The 18,052-nt window shown below is 36.8% G+C and overlaps 1 protein-coding gene across 1 annotated transcript in view; it reads left to right on the top strand.

Moving 5' to 3' along the window:
* SNTB2 (syntrophin beta 2) overlaps nt 1-18,052 on the top strand; it is a 77,768-nt gene that overhangs the window by 33,108 nt on the left and 26,608 nt on the right. The window contains exons 2-4 of the mRNA XM_087827507.1: nt 2,773-2,986; nt 7,760-7,970; nt 14,770-14,912. Of these exons, the coding sequence (XP_087683633.1) occupies nt 2,773-2,986; nt 7,760-7,970; nt 14,770-14,912 (568 nt within the window). The remainder of the gene's footprint in view (nt 1-2,772; nt 2,987-7,759; nt 7,971-14,769; nt 14,913-18,052) is intronic.

Raw genomic sequence — 18,052 nt, 5'->3', positions numbered from 1 at the left:
GGTCTAAGTATAGGACTCAGACAGCACCATTAACTTTCTATGTTCCCTATGCCTCAGGTGAGTTAGAAATAGATGTCTGTTCACAGTCCTTCAGCCACTGTGGATGGCCAGTTAGATGGGGGTGGGCTTCAGTGTCATCAACTCAAGTGAAACTCATTGCTCTCTGCATAAAGCCATGCAATAGGCTGTGTATGTATGTGTTTTATTTAAATATGTGTGCAGTAACCAGTTAAGTGATGCTACTGTGTGATTGAACTTCTGAGTAGATCATGAAGGGTCCTTTTCTAACCAAGATTAGTCATTTAGAATGTCTTTAAGTTCCCCCGATTGGTAGCCCAATAGTTGGTATACTGCCTTAAATAGTTGAAAAAGCAAGTCTCTGCCATTGGCAGTGACTAGAAACTATAGGAATTTCTGCCAAAGTTTTTGTGATCTAATCCTCTGTTGGAAGTACAAAGCTAAAGCATGTATTGAAATGCCTGAGTCAGCCCCACAAGGGATATATTGGCTGCAACCCTGCTCATTTTTCTAGGATGAAAAAATCCCCTTGGTGACCTGAGACAGCTAGCTAGCTTTAACTCTCTCCACCTAGAAATACACGTATTATAACTATGCATAGGAAGCACACATACATATATATAAACACACATAAACTATATCTAAATGCTGGCATAATTTAAAAAGGACCCTTTATGATCTCTTATGTTTTCTAGAATTATGCTTCATTTCAGCAGATCTTGTTTAGTAACTTACAAGAAAATAACTTCCCCCTTCTATTGCTGTTTAAAAATGTTAACTTCTCCAACTTTCTAATTTAGGGAAGGAAAAGAAAACCAACTACTATTTATTGACTGTTTAGTATATGCCTGGAATTTTTACTTGTTTAATGTTAACTCCCATTTTATAGATGAGGACCTCAGAACAGGCAAGTGCGGTCACATAGCTCGGAGGTGGCAAGCACAGTTAATATTTGAGCCAGATCTGTATGACTCCAAAGGCCTCTCTACCACCACATCATGCTGTAGAATGAACTGTAGAATGCTAGGCTTATAAAAGACTATTATCAATGTTATTAAGTAAAAAATACAAGATGCAGAACAGTAAGCATAATATGTTGCCACTGTGTGAAATGTATGTATACATATATTCACGTGTGTCTGTTTTACATATGCTTAGCATATCTAGTATATCTCTGGAAGACCATACAATCATTGCCCCTAGGGATGGGAATTGGATTGCTAGAAACCTAGATTTTTTATAATAAAATTTTTTATATCATTGAATTTTGTCTTATGTGCATATATTACCTATTCAAAAAGGAAACTATTTTAAAGACTGTTGCTAGCTATGTTTTTAGAAACATTTGATTCTTTTTTAGATTTAATAATCTATTTGTTGGTAAAATTTCATAGGCTTGTAAAGCTTCTGATGCTATAAAATGTTAATGCTAGTAATTATGATACTGATAAGCATTGATAATGATCATATCTTTCTAGTTTCAATTCCCATGATGCTACTCTCATGACTTACCAATTTGAGAGGGAGGTAGAATACTGATATAACATATATTGATGTTAGCAGAGGTAATGGTGACTTGTTCATCTACATTCAGCTATTTATTTAGCGCTATTTAAGATTTTAAGAATCTTTGGTTTATCTACTTTTTGAAACAAGAACATCATGTCTCAAATGACAGTAGTTGCTAGTCATGACTGAGGTAAAAGAAGTATTTTATGTGATTCCTAAAATTGAACTTAAAACGTTTCCTATCTACTAAAAGCTATATTTTAATTTGGGGCTACCATTAATGGAAATACCTTATCTTGAATATGCTTATTTTTGTACTTGTTTTCAAAACTGTAAGGATCTGTTTACATAGCTTTCTTCCTTACTAGATTGGTCATTCCTTGAGGGTAGGGTCCATGCCTCATATGCTCTTGTTTCTCAGTGCCTAGCCTAATGCTTGACACTCAGTAGGTAACTAAAAATGTTGATTGAGTTGAATCAAATTGAACTAGAGATGCTGACCTTAATCCAGAGGAGAGAGAGAATCTGTCTTCAGATATTTGAAGGTGTTCTCATGTGCAAGAGATTGTTTGTTCTGTATGGCTTCAGTAGACAGAAAAACCAATGAGTGGAAGTATCAAGACATTTCTAAATGTTGACTCAACTAAAGCTAGATGGCACTGTCTCAGGATTTACTGAATCTATCATCAGGAGATTCTTTCATGGCTGGTCAACAATCAAGACAATTCAAAAATTTAATTATTCATTTGTTCCTTCCCTCATTTATTGAAACGTTTACTGAACAGACACTGTTCTAGATATTGGATGCCAACATGGAATAAATCATAATCCTTCCCTCTGGGAATTCAATAGCTAGCAAAGGATTACAACCCAGGGTTCTAAGAGGTTATTACAGAGGTGTAATGTAATACCCTGGAGAGAGCGGACAGGAAAGGCTGCTGAGGATATGACTCTTGAGAGAGTTGACTAGGCAGACAAAGGGAGAAAGGAGTGTCCTAAGTAGATAGAACAATACATGCACAAACTCAGAAGTTAAAATTTTTAGAATAGAATAATGCTATTTAATTTGGATTATGTGCCCTTAAAGGACCCTTCAGTCCTAAAATTCTGTGTGCTGGCTCTTTAACATAGCGTACTTTTTTTTTTAACTTCATGCCAGATATTGCATGAATGTGTATGTATTTTAGTTGTCATTTTTTATAGAAAGCAAAAATACTAATCTCCTTCTTTGGTTTTTGTTCATAGTCAAATTCATCCGGGAAGTAACGCCATATATCAAGAAGCCATCATTAGTATCAGATCTGCCATGGGAAGGTGCAGCTCCCCAGTCACCAAGCTTTAGTGGCAGTGAGGACTCTGGTTCTCCAAAACACCAGAACAGCACCAAGGACAGGAAGGTCATTCCTCTCAAAATGTGCTTTGCTGCTAGAAACCTAAGCATGCCGGATCTGGAGAACAGGTGAGCTGTACCTAAGCAGAACATCATACTTAAAGACATGTTGCAATATTACTTATGCATATTATTTTGCAATAATATGACTGACTAAATTACAAAGAGGAAAATATCAGTCTGAGATGAGAGAATAGTTTTTGGTGTCCCATATTTAAATTACTTCGACATATATGTACAGTACATATGTAGAAAAATTTTGGACAAACACACATTTGGAAACTTAATGGTGGATATTGCTGGGGAGTGAAATGGGATTAGAAGGAAAGAAGGGGCTTGTGGTCTTCATTTTATACCTTTCTGGAATGTTATTATTACTTTTTTCACTGTGAACATTACTTTGTAATTGAAAAAATCTTACTAAGAAACTTTTCAAATGTTTCTTTAGATGGAAATTCCTTAGGCAGAGTCAGAGATCTGAATTATATATAGATCTGACTGTATCAACTAATAATGTGACCCTGGCAAGGTAGCGTCGGTTGACTTTAGTTTACTCGGTAAAATGAGAGAGTTGGATTGAATCATTTCTAATGTCCCTCCTAGTTCTATAACCATTTGGGTTCTATGACTTTGTCTTCATTAACTCCATGAAGTGGTACTGGTAAACCTATTGTTAGATTAGGAATTAGGTGGGAAAAAGAGATAAACTTGTCCAAAGACATAGGTAAGGACAGACTTTTTATAATGAGCTTTCACTTTTTTAAATTTTAAATATGTCTTTATTGATTTCAGAGAGAGGGAGAGGGGGAGAGAGAGATAGAAACATCAATGATGAGAGAGTCATTAATCAGCTGCCTCCTGCATGTCCCCTACTGGGGATCAAGCCTGCAACCCAGGCATGTGCCCTGACCAGGGATCAAACCGCAGTCTCCTGGATCCTAGGTTGATGCTCAACCACTGAGCCATGCCAGCCGGGCCCTTTATCCATTTTCGTATTGATAGGCACCTGAGCTATTTCCAGTTTGGAGCTAATATTAATAAAGTTACCGTGAATATTTTTGTACAACTCTTTGTGGGCATACACTTTAGTTTCTCTTGGGTAAATTCTTAGAAGTAGAATTGACAGGTCAAGGGGTAGGTAGGTATATGTTTCGTTTTTTTAAAAAACTGCCAGACTTTTTCCCTAAGTGGTTGTGCCATTTTACATTCCCACCACCAATAAAGGAGAGTTTCTGTTGCTTCATATCCTCACCAATATTGGTGACATCAGTTTTTTTAATATTAATTCTGATGTGGTATGTAGGTATCTCTTTGTGGTTCATCTTTTACCTTCTAAATGAAAAACTTATTTGACCTGAGAGGGAAACATCTTTTTCTTCTGTTTTACTATTTTCATTTAGTTTCATATTCACTATCCAGAGCTGGGGGGGGGGCGGAGTGCTGACCATCAGAATGAGTAAGCAAGGAGGAGGAAGTTTATTCTCTTCCTCCACCTTGAGTTCTCAAGACCTAGAAGATGCTTCTGATAGTTATAAACAGTTCATTCTGGAAAGTGAAAGCTAAATAAATAATGATGAAGTTCATGGAGAGAACATGAGCCCATTCCTTAGCAAACAGCATTGTGGGCAGTGTGGAGTTTAGCAAGGACAAGGTGTTCTTAAACACTGCTTTCAGAAATGTACATCTGTTTCCTTTGAGCTGGTTCACAATGTCTTGTTCATCTTCCCATTGGCTGTTTTCCATGTAAAAGGTAAATTTTGGCTTTGTGACATATAAAACAATATGATTATTACTAAATTGAACACATAAATTATGTATAAGACTTTACTAAACAGAAAAAATAAGCAGGCTAGACTTACAGAATCCTGCGCTTCTGTTCTGTACCTAAACGTTGATTTGATTCATATGATCAAAATGGAATTGCATTTCTCAGGAAATCCTGAGTGGTTTGACTAGAAGCCAAAACTCTTCACACTGTAGCTGTTTCCTCCTCTCTGCTGTGGACCCAAACAATTACTGGCAGACTGCCTCCAAATTTGTGTTAGAAGCGTTTTCATATGAATTTTTCTTTTAAAGCAGCAGTAGGCTTTAGGAAATACTTTGTCCCCTTTATCAGGTGTTGGGGAGCTTCCTCTTCAAAGGAAAATTCTTCTGCATCATAGGATCATCAGGACTTTGAAGTTTCTTTTCTGTTTCTTCTCACTTAATGTGCTACTTCACAATTCCTTTTTTAAAAACACTGCAAAATTTCTCTTTTCATGAAAAATTGGTGATCTTGGCCTGAGAACTAATTTACTGCCTGTTTTCATCTTTTTCCAGCCTACTGGACTTGTTAATCGAGTTTAGTTTTATTTTATTACAGATTTACTTTCCGTTCGTGCAGTTATTAATAACTAGGGTCTTTGACATTGGAATTTTCAGAGTTTAGATTGTGTTGAAGGAGCTGTGTCTGAGAGACTGTCCCAGGAATCGAATGAAGTGAAAAGGCGTTTTCAGAAGGTGAACGTTTTGTGCCCAGGGAAGGGTAAACTGATTCCTATCTGTAGTGCTAAGTAGGCCAGGAGGAGGAGTGAAAGAAATTTCTTGTCATGGTTTTACGACTGAACTTTTAGCATGTGTCTAAAGGATGTTAAGCTGGTTACAGTGCCAGAGCAACCAGGTGGAAATAATTAGCCCTTATAGAAAACAATCAGCCCAATAGAGGGTCTGAAATAAGGACATCACCGGCTCTTCCTCCCAGTTAGGTAGGATGAAGGATTTTAAAAATTCTTAAAACTCAACAATAAGAAACCAACCGAGTTTAGAAATGGGCAACAGATCTGAACAGACACCTTACCAAAGGAGAAATACAGATGACAAATAAGCATATGAAAGGTGCTCAACATCATATATCATTAGAGAAATGCAAATTAAAACAATGAGATACCACTGCCTATTAAAATGGTCAAAAATCAGAGAAACAGGAACCTTTTTTTAAAATCCTCACCCAAGGATATGTTTCCACTGATTTTTGGAGAGAAAGAGAGCAAGAGAGACATCAATGTGAGAGAAACATCAATAGGTTGCCTCCCATATGCATCCCAACCAGGGATGGAACCCACAAGCCAGGTATTTGCCCTGACTGGCAAGCTGACCCACAACCTTTTGGTATATGGGACAATGCTCCAACCAACTGAGCCATCTGGCCAGGATAGGGCAACAGTAACTCTTATTTGTTGCTGGTGAGAATGCCAAATAGTCCAGCTACTTTGGAAGACACCTTGGCAGGTTCTTACAAAGCTAAACATGGTCTTACTGTATGACCCAGTAATTGTGCTCCTTGGTATTTACCTTCAAGATTGCTAGATGGGTAACTCCAGTGGGAGGGCAGGTGAGTGGGTGAGTAGGTAGATGTGTTTATAACCTGTCTCATAGCATGATACCTGTTTGGGGGATGTGCCCCAGAGGTATAGAGGCCTCTATTGCAGTTCTGCTTTCCTACTACTATCTTGGGAGTGCCTTTTTAGACAAAAACTTCATAAGTCATCACAGTCCTTAATAGAAGCACTTTTTAACCTGTAATTGTGTATTAATTAATTGTTAATTTTCTGCCTTCTCCTTTAGACTACAGACCCAGTGAGGGTAGAGACTATTTTTTTTTTCTATCTTTTTCATCACTGTATCTCTAATACCAGTACCTACCACAGTATCTGGTATATAGAAGGTGCTCAGTCAATGTGTATTAAGAAAGGATAGGCTGACCACAGTTCAAATGAGTATGAATATCTGCCATATTAAATATGGCAAATTAAAATATTTGGTGAAAGAGAGGGATGCAAGCTTTAAGGCAGAAATGCTAGTATACATGTAAATTGCTTATCTTTGGCAGGAGGTGTTGGATCTGATGACAGTGCTTCAAGGCAGCAAAAACTGTCATTAGAAAGATGAAAGAATAAAGAGATCTCTCCTTGGTCAGTGGCAATTTGTCAATTTCTAGCCTCCCCGGAAAAACGCTCCTAAGAGCTTTTTCTTTTCCATTTTGAAAGAACTGTTAGAACACGGCAGTGTATATATGTTAGTCATTTATTTATTTGGCTTTTTTAACTCATCTTGACAAAAACTTTGGCAAAAGCACAAAACAGTACCCTGTAAATTGCTGTGTAAAGAATTTGTTTGATGTACTTTTAAAAAATTTTAGCTAATTCCTAAAGGTTACTTTTGAAGTATATAGATTGTTCTCAGTTGATCATTAACAAATAATAGTCATAGAGTTGAAGATTTCTTAACTGTTTTTCTACTATGATTCAGTGGATGATTTAATCATATGTTACCCAGACACTAAAAAACAATTGTAAATTTTCATAAAGAATCATTCTTCCACTATTTTCTCTTTCCTTTATTTCACACAGTGGAAATTTCAGTTCACTGTTTGGCAGTAGGTTTATTTACCTAGCAATACCTTATAATGATATTTTATAAGGTATTTCCTATATATATATTTTAAATATCCTTCTTTACATTAACAATTCCTTCTTTACAATGTGCCTATCAGATTCAATAAGCATGCTTTCTATTTCCTTGACAGGGAAATTAAGGCAAAGTAAAGTGTTCTGTTATAGACTATACAACAAGTTTCCTCGTCTTAGGTTATTATATTAACAGATTGAAACAAGAGACCCAATGGTTAGTCTTTCTGATGATTATTTTACCCATGTGTGGTTTTCTCTGGAACTATGGAATTAGGAGAAAGTTCTCTATTCTGGAATGTAAAATTAAAGTAGATTTCCAGTAATGTATGTTAAACTCTGCCAGGTTGGATGACTTCTGATCTAGCTCACTTTTTTCTTTTCTTTTTCCACACAGATTGATAGAGCTACATTCTCCCGATAGCAGGAACACGTTGATCCTACGCTGCAAGGATACAGCCACTGCACACTCCTGGTTCGTAGCTATCCACACCAACATAATGGCTCTCCTCCCACAGGTGTTGGCTGAACTCAATGCCATGCTTGGTGCAACCAGTACAGCAGGAGGCAGCAAGGAGGTCAAGCACATTGCCTGGCTGGCAGAACAGGTAGGCTGAGAGGCAGGGCAGGGTTGCCATTCAGAGCCAGGATGGTTCCCCCATTTTGTATTTATCATGCAGTCAGGTTCTGGACATCTGGCTTGCAGAGTTCATGTATCTGTAATATTGATCATGCAGTCAGGGCCTGGGTACCTAGCTTGCAGATCTTGTTTCTCCTCCCTACCATTTAGCTATTTCTTGCTAATGATCACCTCCACCAGAAGAACTGACCATCATGATAATCATCATCACAACATAACTAAAAAGAGGTTCTTACTTATCATCTCTGCTCTTAATGACAGAGAATCCTTTTCATAATTTTAGAACAGGGTCAGCAAACTGTTTCCGCAAAGGGCCAGCTAGTGTCGCAACTACTTGAGCCTGCCATTGTAGCAATAAAACAGTGATAGACGATATGAAAATGAATAGGTGTGGCTGTGTTTCAATAAAACTTTATTTACAAATACAAGTAATGGGCTGTATTTGGCCCACAGGTCACAGTTTCTCAATTCCTGTTCTAGTCTGTTGACAGAATTTCAGGGGCAGTAAATTTAATCCCTGCTCTGGGAAAAGTATAAAATATACAAAATATTTTACAGGCCAGTAGACAAACATCTTCCACAACTAAAAAATGAAAAGAAGAGAAATAAGAAAACCTAGGTGGATATTGGCTGAAGGGAAAGGAAGAACTTAATCCAAGTTCAACCTAAGGGAAACTAAAGGTTCTATGCGATGTTGTATATATATATACTTTTCTTTTGGATCCTTCACTATCAGCTGGGTCAGAAGGAGTTGAAAAAAGAAGACTGGACTTGGGGTTCAAAGATGAGTATTTAAGTGCTTGTTCTGTGTTTCACTGCTTTTAGATCTTTTTAAAAGTTCCTTCATCTCTTTGAATCCTGGCCCCTTCATGTATATGCAAGGGGGCCGGGGTTGTGTCAGTATCAGCACAGGGTGCTTTTGTTCTTTTGTTTTTGTTTTGTTCTATGTACAGTTTTCCAAGCCTGGCCCCCCACCCTTCCACCTCAGCAGAGTTCTGACTTGGTAGATCTGTCATGAGGCCTGGCAGTCTTGCTTGGTCGCTTTCAGTGACTGTGTTGTGGACCACTTTGGACTTCACTCATCTATTTTTTTTCAGCTCTGAAGTTTTGTAAACATTTCAAATGGTAATTATAATAAATTAGAACATAGAATTAGCACTGTGACCATTTCTAGGAAGCGTAATTAGAATGACTAAACAGAAGAAACGAATGAAAATCATGGTATAAGTACTTACGACTTATGGAAAGTTTTAGTGTTTTAGTTAAGTCTATCATTGTTTCTATTTTTTTATGCGCTAGTTGAAAAACTCGATTGAGTGGTAATTGTTTGGTGATCTCAGCAATGTTAGAAACCTTCATGATTTTAAAAAGGTAACACATTCACATGGTTCAAAAATCAGAATAAAAAGTTAAGAGGTGAAAAGTCATACTCTCTTTCCTGTCCCCCATCCACCTAATTCCCTCCTACCTTCTGTTTCCCCAGAGAGGTCATCAGTTTCATTCCTTTCTAGTGATTTGTTTGAGACTTTCTCTATGGAAATAAAAGCAACTATGAACATATGTCCTTCTTTTCTTTTCTTATGGAAGAAGATAGCATATTATGCACACTATTTTATACCTTGCTCTTTGTTTCATTAAACAATTTATCCTGGAGATTTTTGCATATCAATGAACAGAGGGCATTCTTTTTTACAACTGTATAGTTTTCCATTGTGTGGTTATAGTTAAATAAGCACTCCCCCAGTTTTGTTGTTACAAATGATGCTGCAATGAATAACCTTGTAGTTTGTCCTTTTACACCTGGGCTCTCCTAACTCTGATTCTCGAGTTCCAATAGATCAGATAACAAGGAAACCCGTGTATCTGAATATATTTGGTTCTTAACTTTGTATTTGTGAGTAGTAAAACTTTGGTTAGAAAGGGATTTATCCAAAAATTTACATCAGTTCCTGAGTTTGGGTAATGACAGTTCAGAGAATAGGGGATATTTCTATATCTGTACGATAGTTCCCCAGAAGTGCTAAGTTAAAGGTTGTATTAGTTACGTTGCTATATAATAAATTACCCCAAGATTTAGTGGCTTTAAGATAACGAACATTTACCTTACACAGTTTCTAAGGCTCAGGAATCTGGTTACAATTTGCCTGCGTGGTTCTGGTCCAGGATCCCTCATAAAGTCAAGCTGTCAGCCAGGGTGGCAGCCATCTGAGGGCTTGACTGGGGTTGGCAGGTCCACATCCACCATGATTCATTCACATGGCTGTTGACAGGAGGCCTCAGTTTCTTGCTGCCCATTGCAGAAGTCCTCAATTCTTTGTCATGCAGGCCTTTCCACAGGGCTGCCTAAATGTCCTCAAGACATGGCTGCTGATCTTCCTCAGAGTGAGTGATCTGAGAGAGAACAAGATGGAAGCTACAGTGCCTTTTATGACCTAGTCTCTTCTGCTTTATTCTTTTCATTAGAAGTGGGTTACTAAGTTCATTTAGCCTACATGCAAGGGCTTCACCTTTTAAAGGGAAGAGGAGTCAAGAATTTGTGAATGTATCTTTAAACTACCACAAAGGGTATATGCACTTGTCATTTTGATAAATATTGCCAAATTTAGATTCCCAGCAATGTATGAGAGTTGCCAGACTTCTAAAGTAAACGTAATATGGTTTATGCTACATACAGATAAGCAGAAAGGAGAAAAAGCCACCAGTTCATCACAGTCTGTCTTATAAGGACTGTGTTATATGTTTCCTCCACACACTTTTTCCAAAACTTAATTGCCACCAGAGAACTTAGCCTCGTGCTTTCTATATAGTAGATGCTCAGTAATTTTTCTTCGTCTCTGTGTATGTATATACATATATATATATATATATATGTATATATATACACACACAAAAAGCAAGCAGACAAGCCACTAATTATAAAATCTTGTCTACGAAACACAGCTTTAGGGTTGGGAAATAATACTAAAGGAGAAAAGTTTCAATCACTTAAAAAATAGTACCACTGAACTCATTGGAAGTACTGTTTCTCAAATACTCTTGAATTTTCCTTTTCTGAGTTAGTTGTCTGGGTTACCCAAATTAAATATCACCCTCAGAATAAGATGTTCAAGCAAGACTGGATACTGTTTCTCAGACTATTATGAGCTTACATCTCTGATAAAGGTTGGACTAGGTAAATGCCAGAGCCTTCTCTCTCAGATTGTTTATGAGTGTGAAATGGTCAAGATAATTTCAGCTCCTGTCATCTGTTTAATATAGGTAAGCATTTCTTTTGACAAGAGGTATAGCTCCTGAAAAACTTGCATATAAATAAAACTGTTTTCATTGTATTTAGAAAAAAATAGTTATGCCCTGGCCAGTTTGGTTCAGTGGTTAGGGCATCGGCCCTCAGACTCTGAAGGGTCATTGGTTCGATTCTGGCCAAGGGTGCAAGCCTCAGTTGCAGTCTCAATCCCTGGCCCTAGTTGGGGCACATGCAGGAGGCAACCAGTCGATGTGTCTCTCTCACATCAATGTGTCCCCCGCGCCCCCACCCCTTGTACTCTCTCTGGAAATAAAAAATAATAAGATAATAAAATAAAATAAAATAAAATAATAAAATAAAATAATAAAATAAAATAATAAAAATAAAATAATAAAATAAAATAAAATAATAAATAAAATAATAAAATAAAATAAAATAATAAAATAAAATAAAATAAAATAATAAAATTAAAAAAAAAAGATGGCCAGTTGGGGCAAGTAATTTAAGAAATAATTTAAGAAAGGATCATTTAACTTTAAATGACTTCTCTTTCATTTATCCTTTTTTTTATTTTATGTTGTCATAAATTGAGTTTGTTTGAAACAGGGAAAACCTGTAGTACAGATATTTGGTAACTGGTGAATAATCTGTTTTATGCATAGGGACTTCAGCCCTCTAGTGATACTGATTTTTATGTGACTGATAGTTTACCTTTTAGTTGGTTATATTCGTAGAGGGAATTTTCTTTAAGTGCACCAAATGGGGGAACATATTATCCATAAAACCAGCATTTTAAAGCATTTGAACATAGGTTAGAAAAACCAATAAAGCCAAAGAAAGCTTTGTTCCCACAGTTCCTACTTGGTCTCTGATAACTCCCCAAATGTATAAAGACTCAAATTAGTATTAGTGAAATGGTTTGTTTAGTGTTTGCTCTGTGTTTTCTATTATAAAAATAAAGAAAGAGCCCGGCTGGACGTGGCTCAGCAGTTGAACATCGACCTAGGATCCAGAAGATCGAGGTTCGATTCCCGGTCAGGGCACATGCCCGGGTTGTGGGCTCGATCCCCAGTCGGGGGTGTGCAGGAGGCAGCCAATCAATGACTCTCTTATCATTGATGTTTCTATCTCCCTCTCTCTCCCTCTCCCTTCCTTTCTCTGAAATCAATAAAGATACATTTTTTAAAAAATAAAAATAAAGAACAGAAGTACATCACTTGTCAAAAAGATTTACAAGATTAAAAGATTTAGGGAATGAATAATAACTATTAGTATTTTTTCCTCTTTAGTGCTATCCAACTTTATTTATTAGAAAATAAAAGTTGGCAAAGGCTCTTATTTGGCCAGTGTATGCATGCGTATGGATGTGTGGGTGTTGAAACACAAGCAAACAAGAACCCTAACATTAGTGTCCCTTTTTTCTCCAGCCAAAACCTCAGTAGTGGAGCCCCAAGGCTGCTTGCACTGATACCACAACTGAAAACACATGCTATATATAGCAGGCAGCATTTGACTTCAGTAAAAGCAAACAGTATTTTTATAAGTTAAGGCAAATAGGCAAACAGAATTACTTAAATTGAGGTTTTATTTTCCTCCAATGATAAGTGGAAGAGGGAAAAGATATTCTTCAAAAACTAAGGACTCAAAAGAGCTAAAGAATAAACACTTTTTAAAAATTTTTAATTGAACAAAAAATTTTCTCTCTTGAAATTGGATATTACTTTTATTGACATTAGCAGTTTTCCTTTAGAGCCTAAAATCTCTTCCTTGGGAAGAAATACATTTAATTTAGGTTTTCCAAATCCACATGCTCTGATTGAGCCTTCAAAATCTATTTCTTACAACTTAGGGGATAATTAATTTTTTTTAAATCAGATACCATTTTTAACCCTTTGGGAAGATAGATTTTACATTATTTTCCCTATTAAAATAGTATCCATAACAATCTCAGAGACAAAGACTTAGTAGTGCACATAAACTAGAAATCCCTTTGGGGGCACCCATGACCCAAAAATGTAAGAATACAGAGAACCTCTTTAGAAATGATCTTCTCCCTCCAGATATTACAGTTACCCATGAACTAATACAGAGTCCCAGAAAACTTGGGTTCACTGATAAGAAAAGTAGAATTATTTCTGCGATACTCTGCTTGAATTGTGAACGTCAGGTCCTATATTTTGTGCTTTCAGCACATGGTAGAACAAGGATTACTTCGCTGGGTGGAATTCATTTCCCATTCCTGGAATCAGCTGGGGGCTCTAGCTAAGAGAAAAGAATCTGGGTGGTAGATGTTGTAACACTGAACAGAACCACTTAGGCCACTTTTCAGATTACAGATATGTTCATAAGGTGCTCTAACATGTCCAGATTGCCTTCAGAAGTCACTAAGGAGGAAAAAATAAAAAGTGGCTCTGAGACAACTCTTTTAAGAGACAAGTAATTCATCAATTTGGATTTCCTTAAAGCCACCCCTTTCTATGATGATAGTGAACTGAAGGATCAGTGTTAAAATACACTGTTGGTAAGCATTGTCTGTTTAAAGATCTTATCTCATTAGGGCAAATGTTTTTTTATAATTTATTTACTTACTGATTGATTTTAGAAAGAGAGGAAGGGAAAGAGAGAGAGAGAAACATCAATTTGTTGTTCCACTTATTTATGCATTCACTGGTCGATTCCTATATGTGCCCTGACCGGGCGTCAAACTTGAAACCTTGGCTTGTCGGCACAATGCTCTAACCAACTGAGCTACCTGACCAGGACCATGAGGGCAAATATTTTGATGATACCAGAGCTTTTCTTGAACATAGTCTTTTGCTTATGGGCCTTGGATCCTTGACAATATGGATAAACAGTGGTTGTTTTCCTACATTTTAAAACCCTCACAGAGAGAACTGAACTTTTTGCAAGTAAATGCAGTGGTACGTTTGAAACTAAAACATAAACTTCCTAAGTATAATAGGACTTTGACAGTAGTTTATATGAGTGTTTTCCAAAATACAACATAGTGGGTCATCAGCATTTTTAAAAAAATTATCAGAACACTACATAAAATATAGGGATTGTATTGTTTTGGAAATTTTTAAATTCAGTTATTTATATATGTTATTGGGTTACAATGTAAAATGTATTTTTTTAAAATATATCTTTATTGATTTTAGAGAGGAAGGGAGAGAGGGAGAAAGAGATAGAAACATCAATGATGAGAGAGTTGTCATTGATTGGCTGCCTCCTGCACGTCCCCAACTGGGGATCAGGCCCACAACCCGGGCATGTACCCTGACCAGGAATCGAACCACAATCTTCTGGATTGTAGGTCGATGCTCAACCGCTGAGCCATGCCCAGCCAGGCTAAAATGTGTTTCTTATAAAAATATTTGAAAAATACTGATGTTTAGAGTATATGGATGGGGAAACAAAATGGAGACTGGAGACCTGCTATGTTAGACCATCACTGAAGGGACTTTTACAATTACATGCCGTTATAGTTAGCTCTGCTTTCTGGATTTCATCATTGTAACAGGCAAAACTAGATGGTGGAAGACAACATTGGAGACCTGTTCTCATGGCTGTGACTGAGAAGGATTTGCTGCTTTATGACTGTATGCCATGGACAAGGGATGCCTGGGCATCACCATGTCACAGCTACCCTCTTGTTGCCACAAGGTAAGACAAAAGATAAAAAAAGAAAATTCTGTCCTACTCTAGATCTTCTAAAGAGTTTGAAAGTGAAATCCATTGTCTTAGTTGCCTAAAATAGGCACCTAAATAGGATTTAAGTAGCTGAGATAGTTGATTTAGACAAAAACTTTTCTTTCACAACCTTATTGATTATTTTGCTTCTCCTAGCTCAGAATAAATGGTTTCTGTCATTAGTATTTCTGTGTGCATTTTTTAAGTTATTGAAGCAGCTTCCTAACTGCTCCCTTCAAGACTTGCTTAGTCATGAATATAAGTAAATAGTGTGTGTTTTTTCCCTTTACTTTATTGACTGTGACTAGAAAACCACTGAAATTGTGGCAGCCTTTTGACTGAGTGATGAAATCATTTAAACCAGAATGTGGTACTGTGGATAAACCACACAACTCAACCAAAATATTCTTCAATTTCTCTTTCTGATATAAGAGCACATAATTTTTATTCCATCAAATAAACATTGATTTGACCTGAAGCAATAGGCTGTTTCTAGCATGCTAGAAGTGGAGAGTTGGAAGTACATAGAACAGAGAAATGTAGATTTGGGTGCCAAGATGTCTTAAGAGATAACTGGAAAGTAGTTATCTAGTGTAAAACAAGAAGAGATACATTTAGTTTTATTGGGGCTTAAAAAAGAATCAGGTTTTGATGTAACTCAAAAACTACACATTAAAAAGGAGCCCCACAGAAAAGTATTTGGTAGTCAAAAAAGCTAAATTTTGAAACCACGTGGTATGCCCCACAGGGATCAGTATGGGGGGGTAGTAGTTCCTGCTTAAGCAAACAAAGATTCATGTGAGGAAGGGTATTCTTTACATTACAGGAAGACTTTCATGTTATATAGGATTTCCTGCAACTTGCTCAGTTCTTTTACATATATGGGGTTTTTTTTAAATAAAAATATAATTTTTACATAGTTTTTCAGGAGTTTCTCTGTAATTTAGAGCTGGAGCACTTAGATCACAGAATAGGGACAAGGGATTTGTTGAGCCTCAGAATTAGAGAGGTGTGCCCTCATTAATTCCTTCAGGATGTGTAAGGGTCCTGCAGGATGACTGGATGTAACCGTCAGTTTCTCTGTTTTTGTTTTTTTAATCCCCACTAAATTATAACCTTCTTGAGTTCAAGAACTTTGACTTAGTCATCGTAGCACTTCCCATAATGCTTTGCATATAGTAGGCCTCAATAAATCTTAGTTGAGTTGAATTTTTTTAAGTTATAGTTTCTTTGTCATGGTTACATTGGGAGCATGGCAGGAATCCTATGAAAACATGTGGAAATGTGTCAGTAGTTAAAGTAGAGCAATTAAATTTATATTTTCCAAAGAGTTAGAGCTTATGAATATAACTGTAGAGATTGCTTAAGTTTAAATTTCATGGAAAAAGCTTGTTCTCTAGTTATGATCATAAAATGCAAGGTGGGCATTTTATCCTTAGACGTTTCCTTAACTGTGTGGCACTAGAGGGATGGAGCAAAAACCTGTGACATCCCAGCCTTTGTTTAATACTTGAAATCACAGTCCCATGAACAAATAATTTCTGGCCATAGACCAGACGTGGCCTAGACCACCAAAGCACTTTGGTACTAAAGTAAAAATGGGGTGGATGTGTTTATACCATCAGTGTGGTATTAATTTGCAACTAGAGAAAAGATACAAGTAAGACTTAAGAGTTAAAACTATAACAGGAGTAGATCTTCATGACCTTGGCTTAGGCAGAGCTTTCTTAGATAAGACACCAAAAGCATAAGCAATAAGAGAAAAAAATAAATCAATTGGACTTCATCAAAATTAAAAAATTTTTGTGCTTCAAATGTTACCATCAAGAAAGTGAAAAGCAAAAAACACACACAAAAACAATAAGAAAGTGAAAAGACAACCCAAAGAATGGGAAAAAATATTTGCAAATTATGTATCTAAACTGGGACTTTTATCTAGAAAATATAAAGAACTCTTACAACTCAATAATATAAACATAAAAAGGATCTGAACAGACATTTGTCCAAAGAAGATATACAAATAGCTAATACGCACATAAAAGGACGCTCAAAATTAGCCATCAGGGAAATGCAAATTGAAACCACAGTGAGATACCTCTTTCTACCTACTAGGATGGCTATAATTAAAAAGACAGATAATAACAAGTGTAGACTCGGATGCGGAGGAAATGGAACCCTTCCTTATACACTGCTAGGGGAAATATAAAACAGTGCAGTCGATGTGGAAAACAGCCTGGCAGTTCCTCCCCTATGTTGTATACCCAAGAGAAACGATAACTTATGCCCACCCAAAAACTTATACATGAACATTTATAACAGCATTATTCATAAAACCCAAACAATGGAAACCACCTGAGTGTCCATCAGCTAATGAATGGGTAAATAAAATATGGTATATATCCATTCAATAGAATATCCTTCGGCAATGAAAAAGAATAAGGTTTTAAAAAGCTCTGCAACATGGATGAACCTTAGAAACATTATGCTAAGTGAAAGGAGCCAGACACAGAAGGCCACGTATTATATGATTCTATTTGTATAAAATGTGCAGAATAGGCAGATCTATAGAGGCAGGAAGATTAGTCATTGCCAGGAATGGGGGTGGGGGATGGGAGAAATGAGGAATGACTGCTAATGAGTATAGAATGTCTTTTGGGAGTAATGAAAATCTGCTAAAATTGCCCGGCCGAGCGTGGCTCAGCGGTTGAGCAACCTAGGATCCAGGTGATCGGGGTTCGATTCCCGGTCAGGGCACATGCCGAGGTTGCGGGCTCAGTTCCCAGTCAGGAGCGTGCAGGAGGCAGCCGATCAATGACTCTCCCATCATTGATGTTTCTATCTCTCTCTCTCCCTCTCCCTTTCTCTCTCTGAAATCAATAAAGATATTTTTTTTAAAAAAAAAAAAAAAGAAAGAAAGAAAATGTGCTAAAATTAAATGTGGTGATGGTTGTATAATTCTGAATATACTGAAATCCATTGAACTGGACACTGTAAATGGGTAAGTGTATTGCATGTGAAATTATATCTCAGTAAATATGTTACAACTTAAAAAAGGATACGATTTAATAGAAGGGACTCAGGCCAACCCTTAATAAACTTGAGTTTGAATCCCT

The sequence above is a fragment of the Miniopterus natalensis genome, chromosome 18 (genome assembly GCF_054644295.1).
Source record: "Miniopterus natalensis isolate mMinNat1 chromosome 18, mMinNat1.hap1, whole genome shotgun sequence".
In the NCBI taxonomy this organism is placed as follows: domain Eukaryota; kingdom Metazoa; phylum Chordata; class Mammalia; order Chiroptera; family Miniopteridae; genus Miniopterus; species Miniopterus natalensis.
This window is presented reverse-complemented; position numbering and strand designations above follow the sequence as displayed.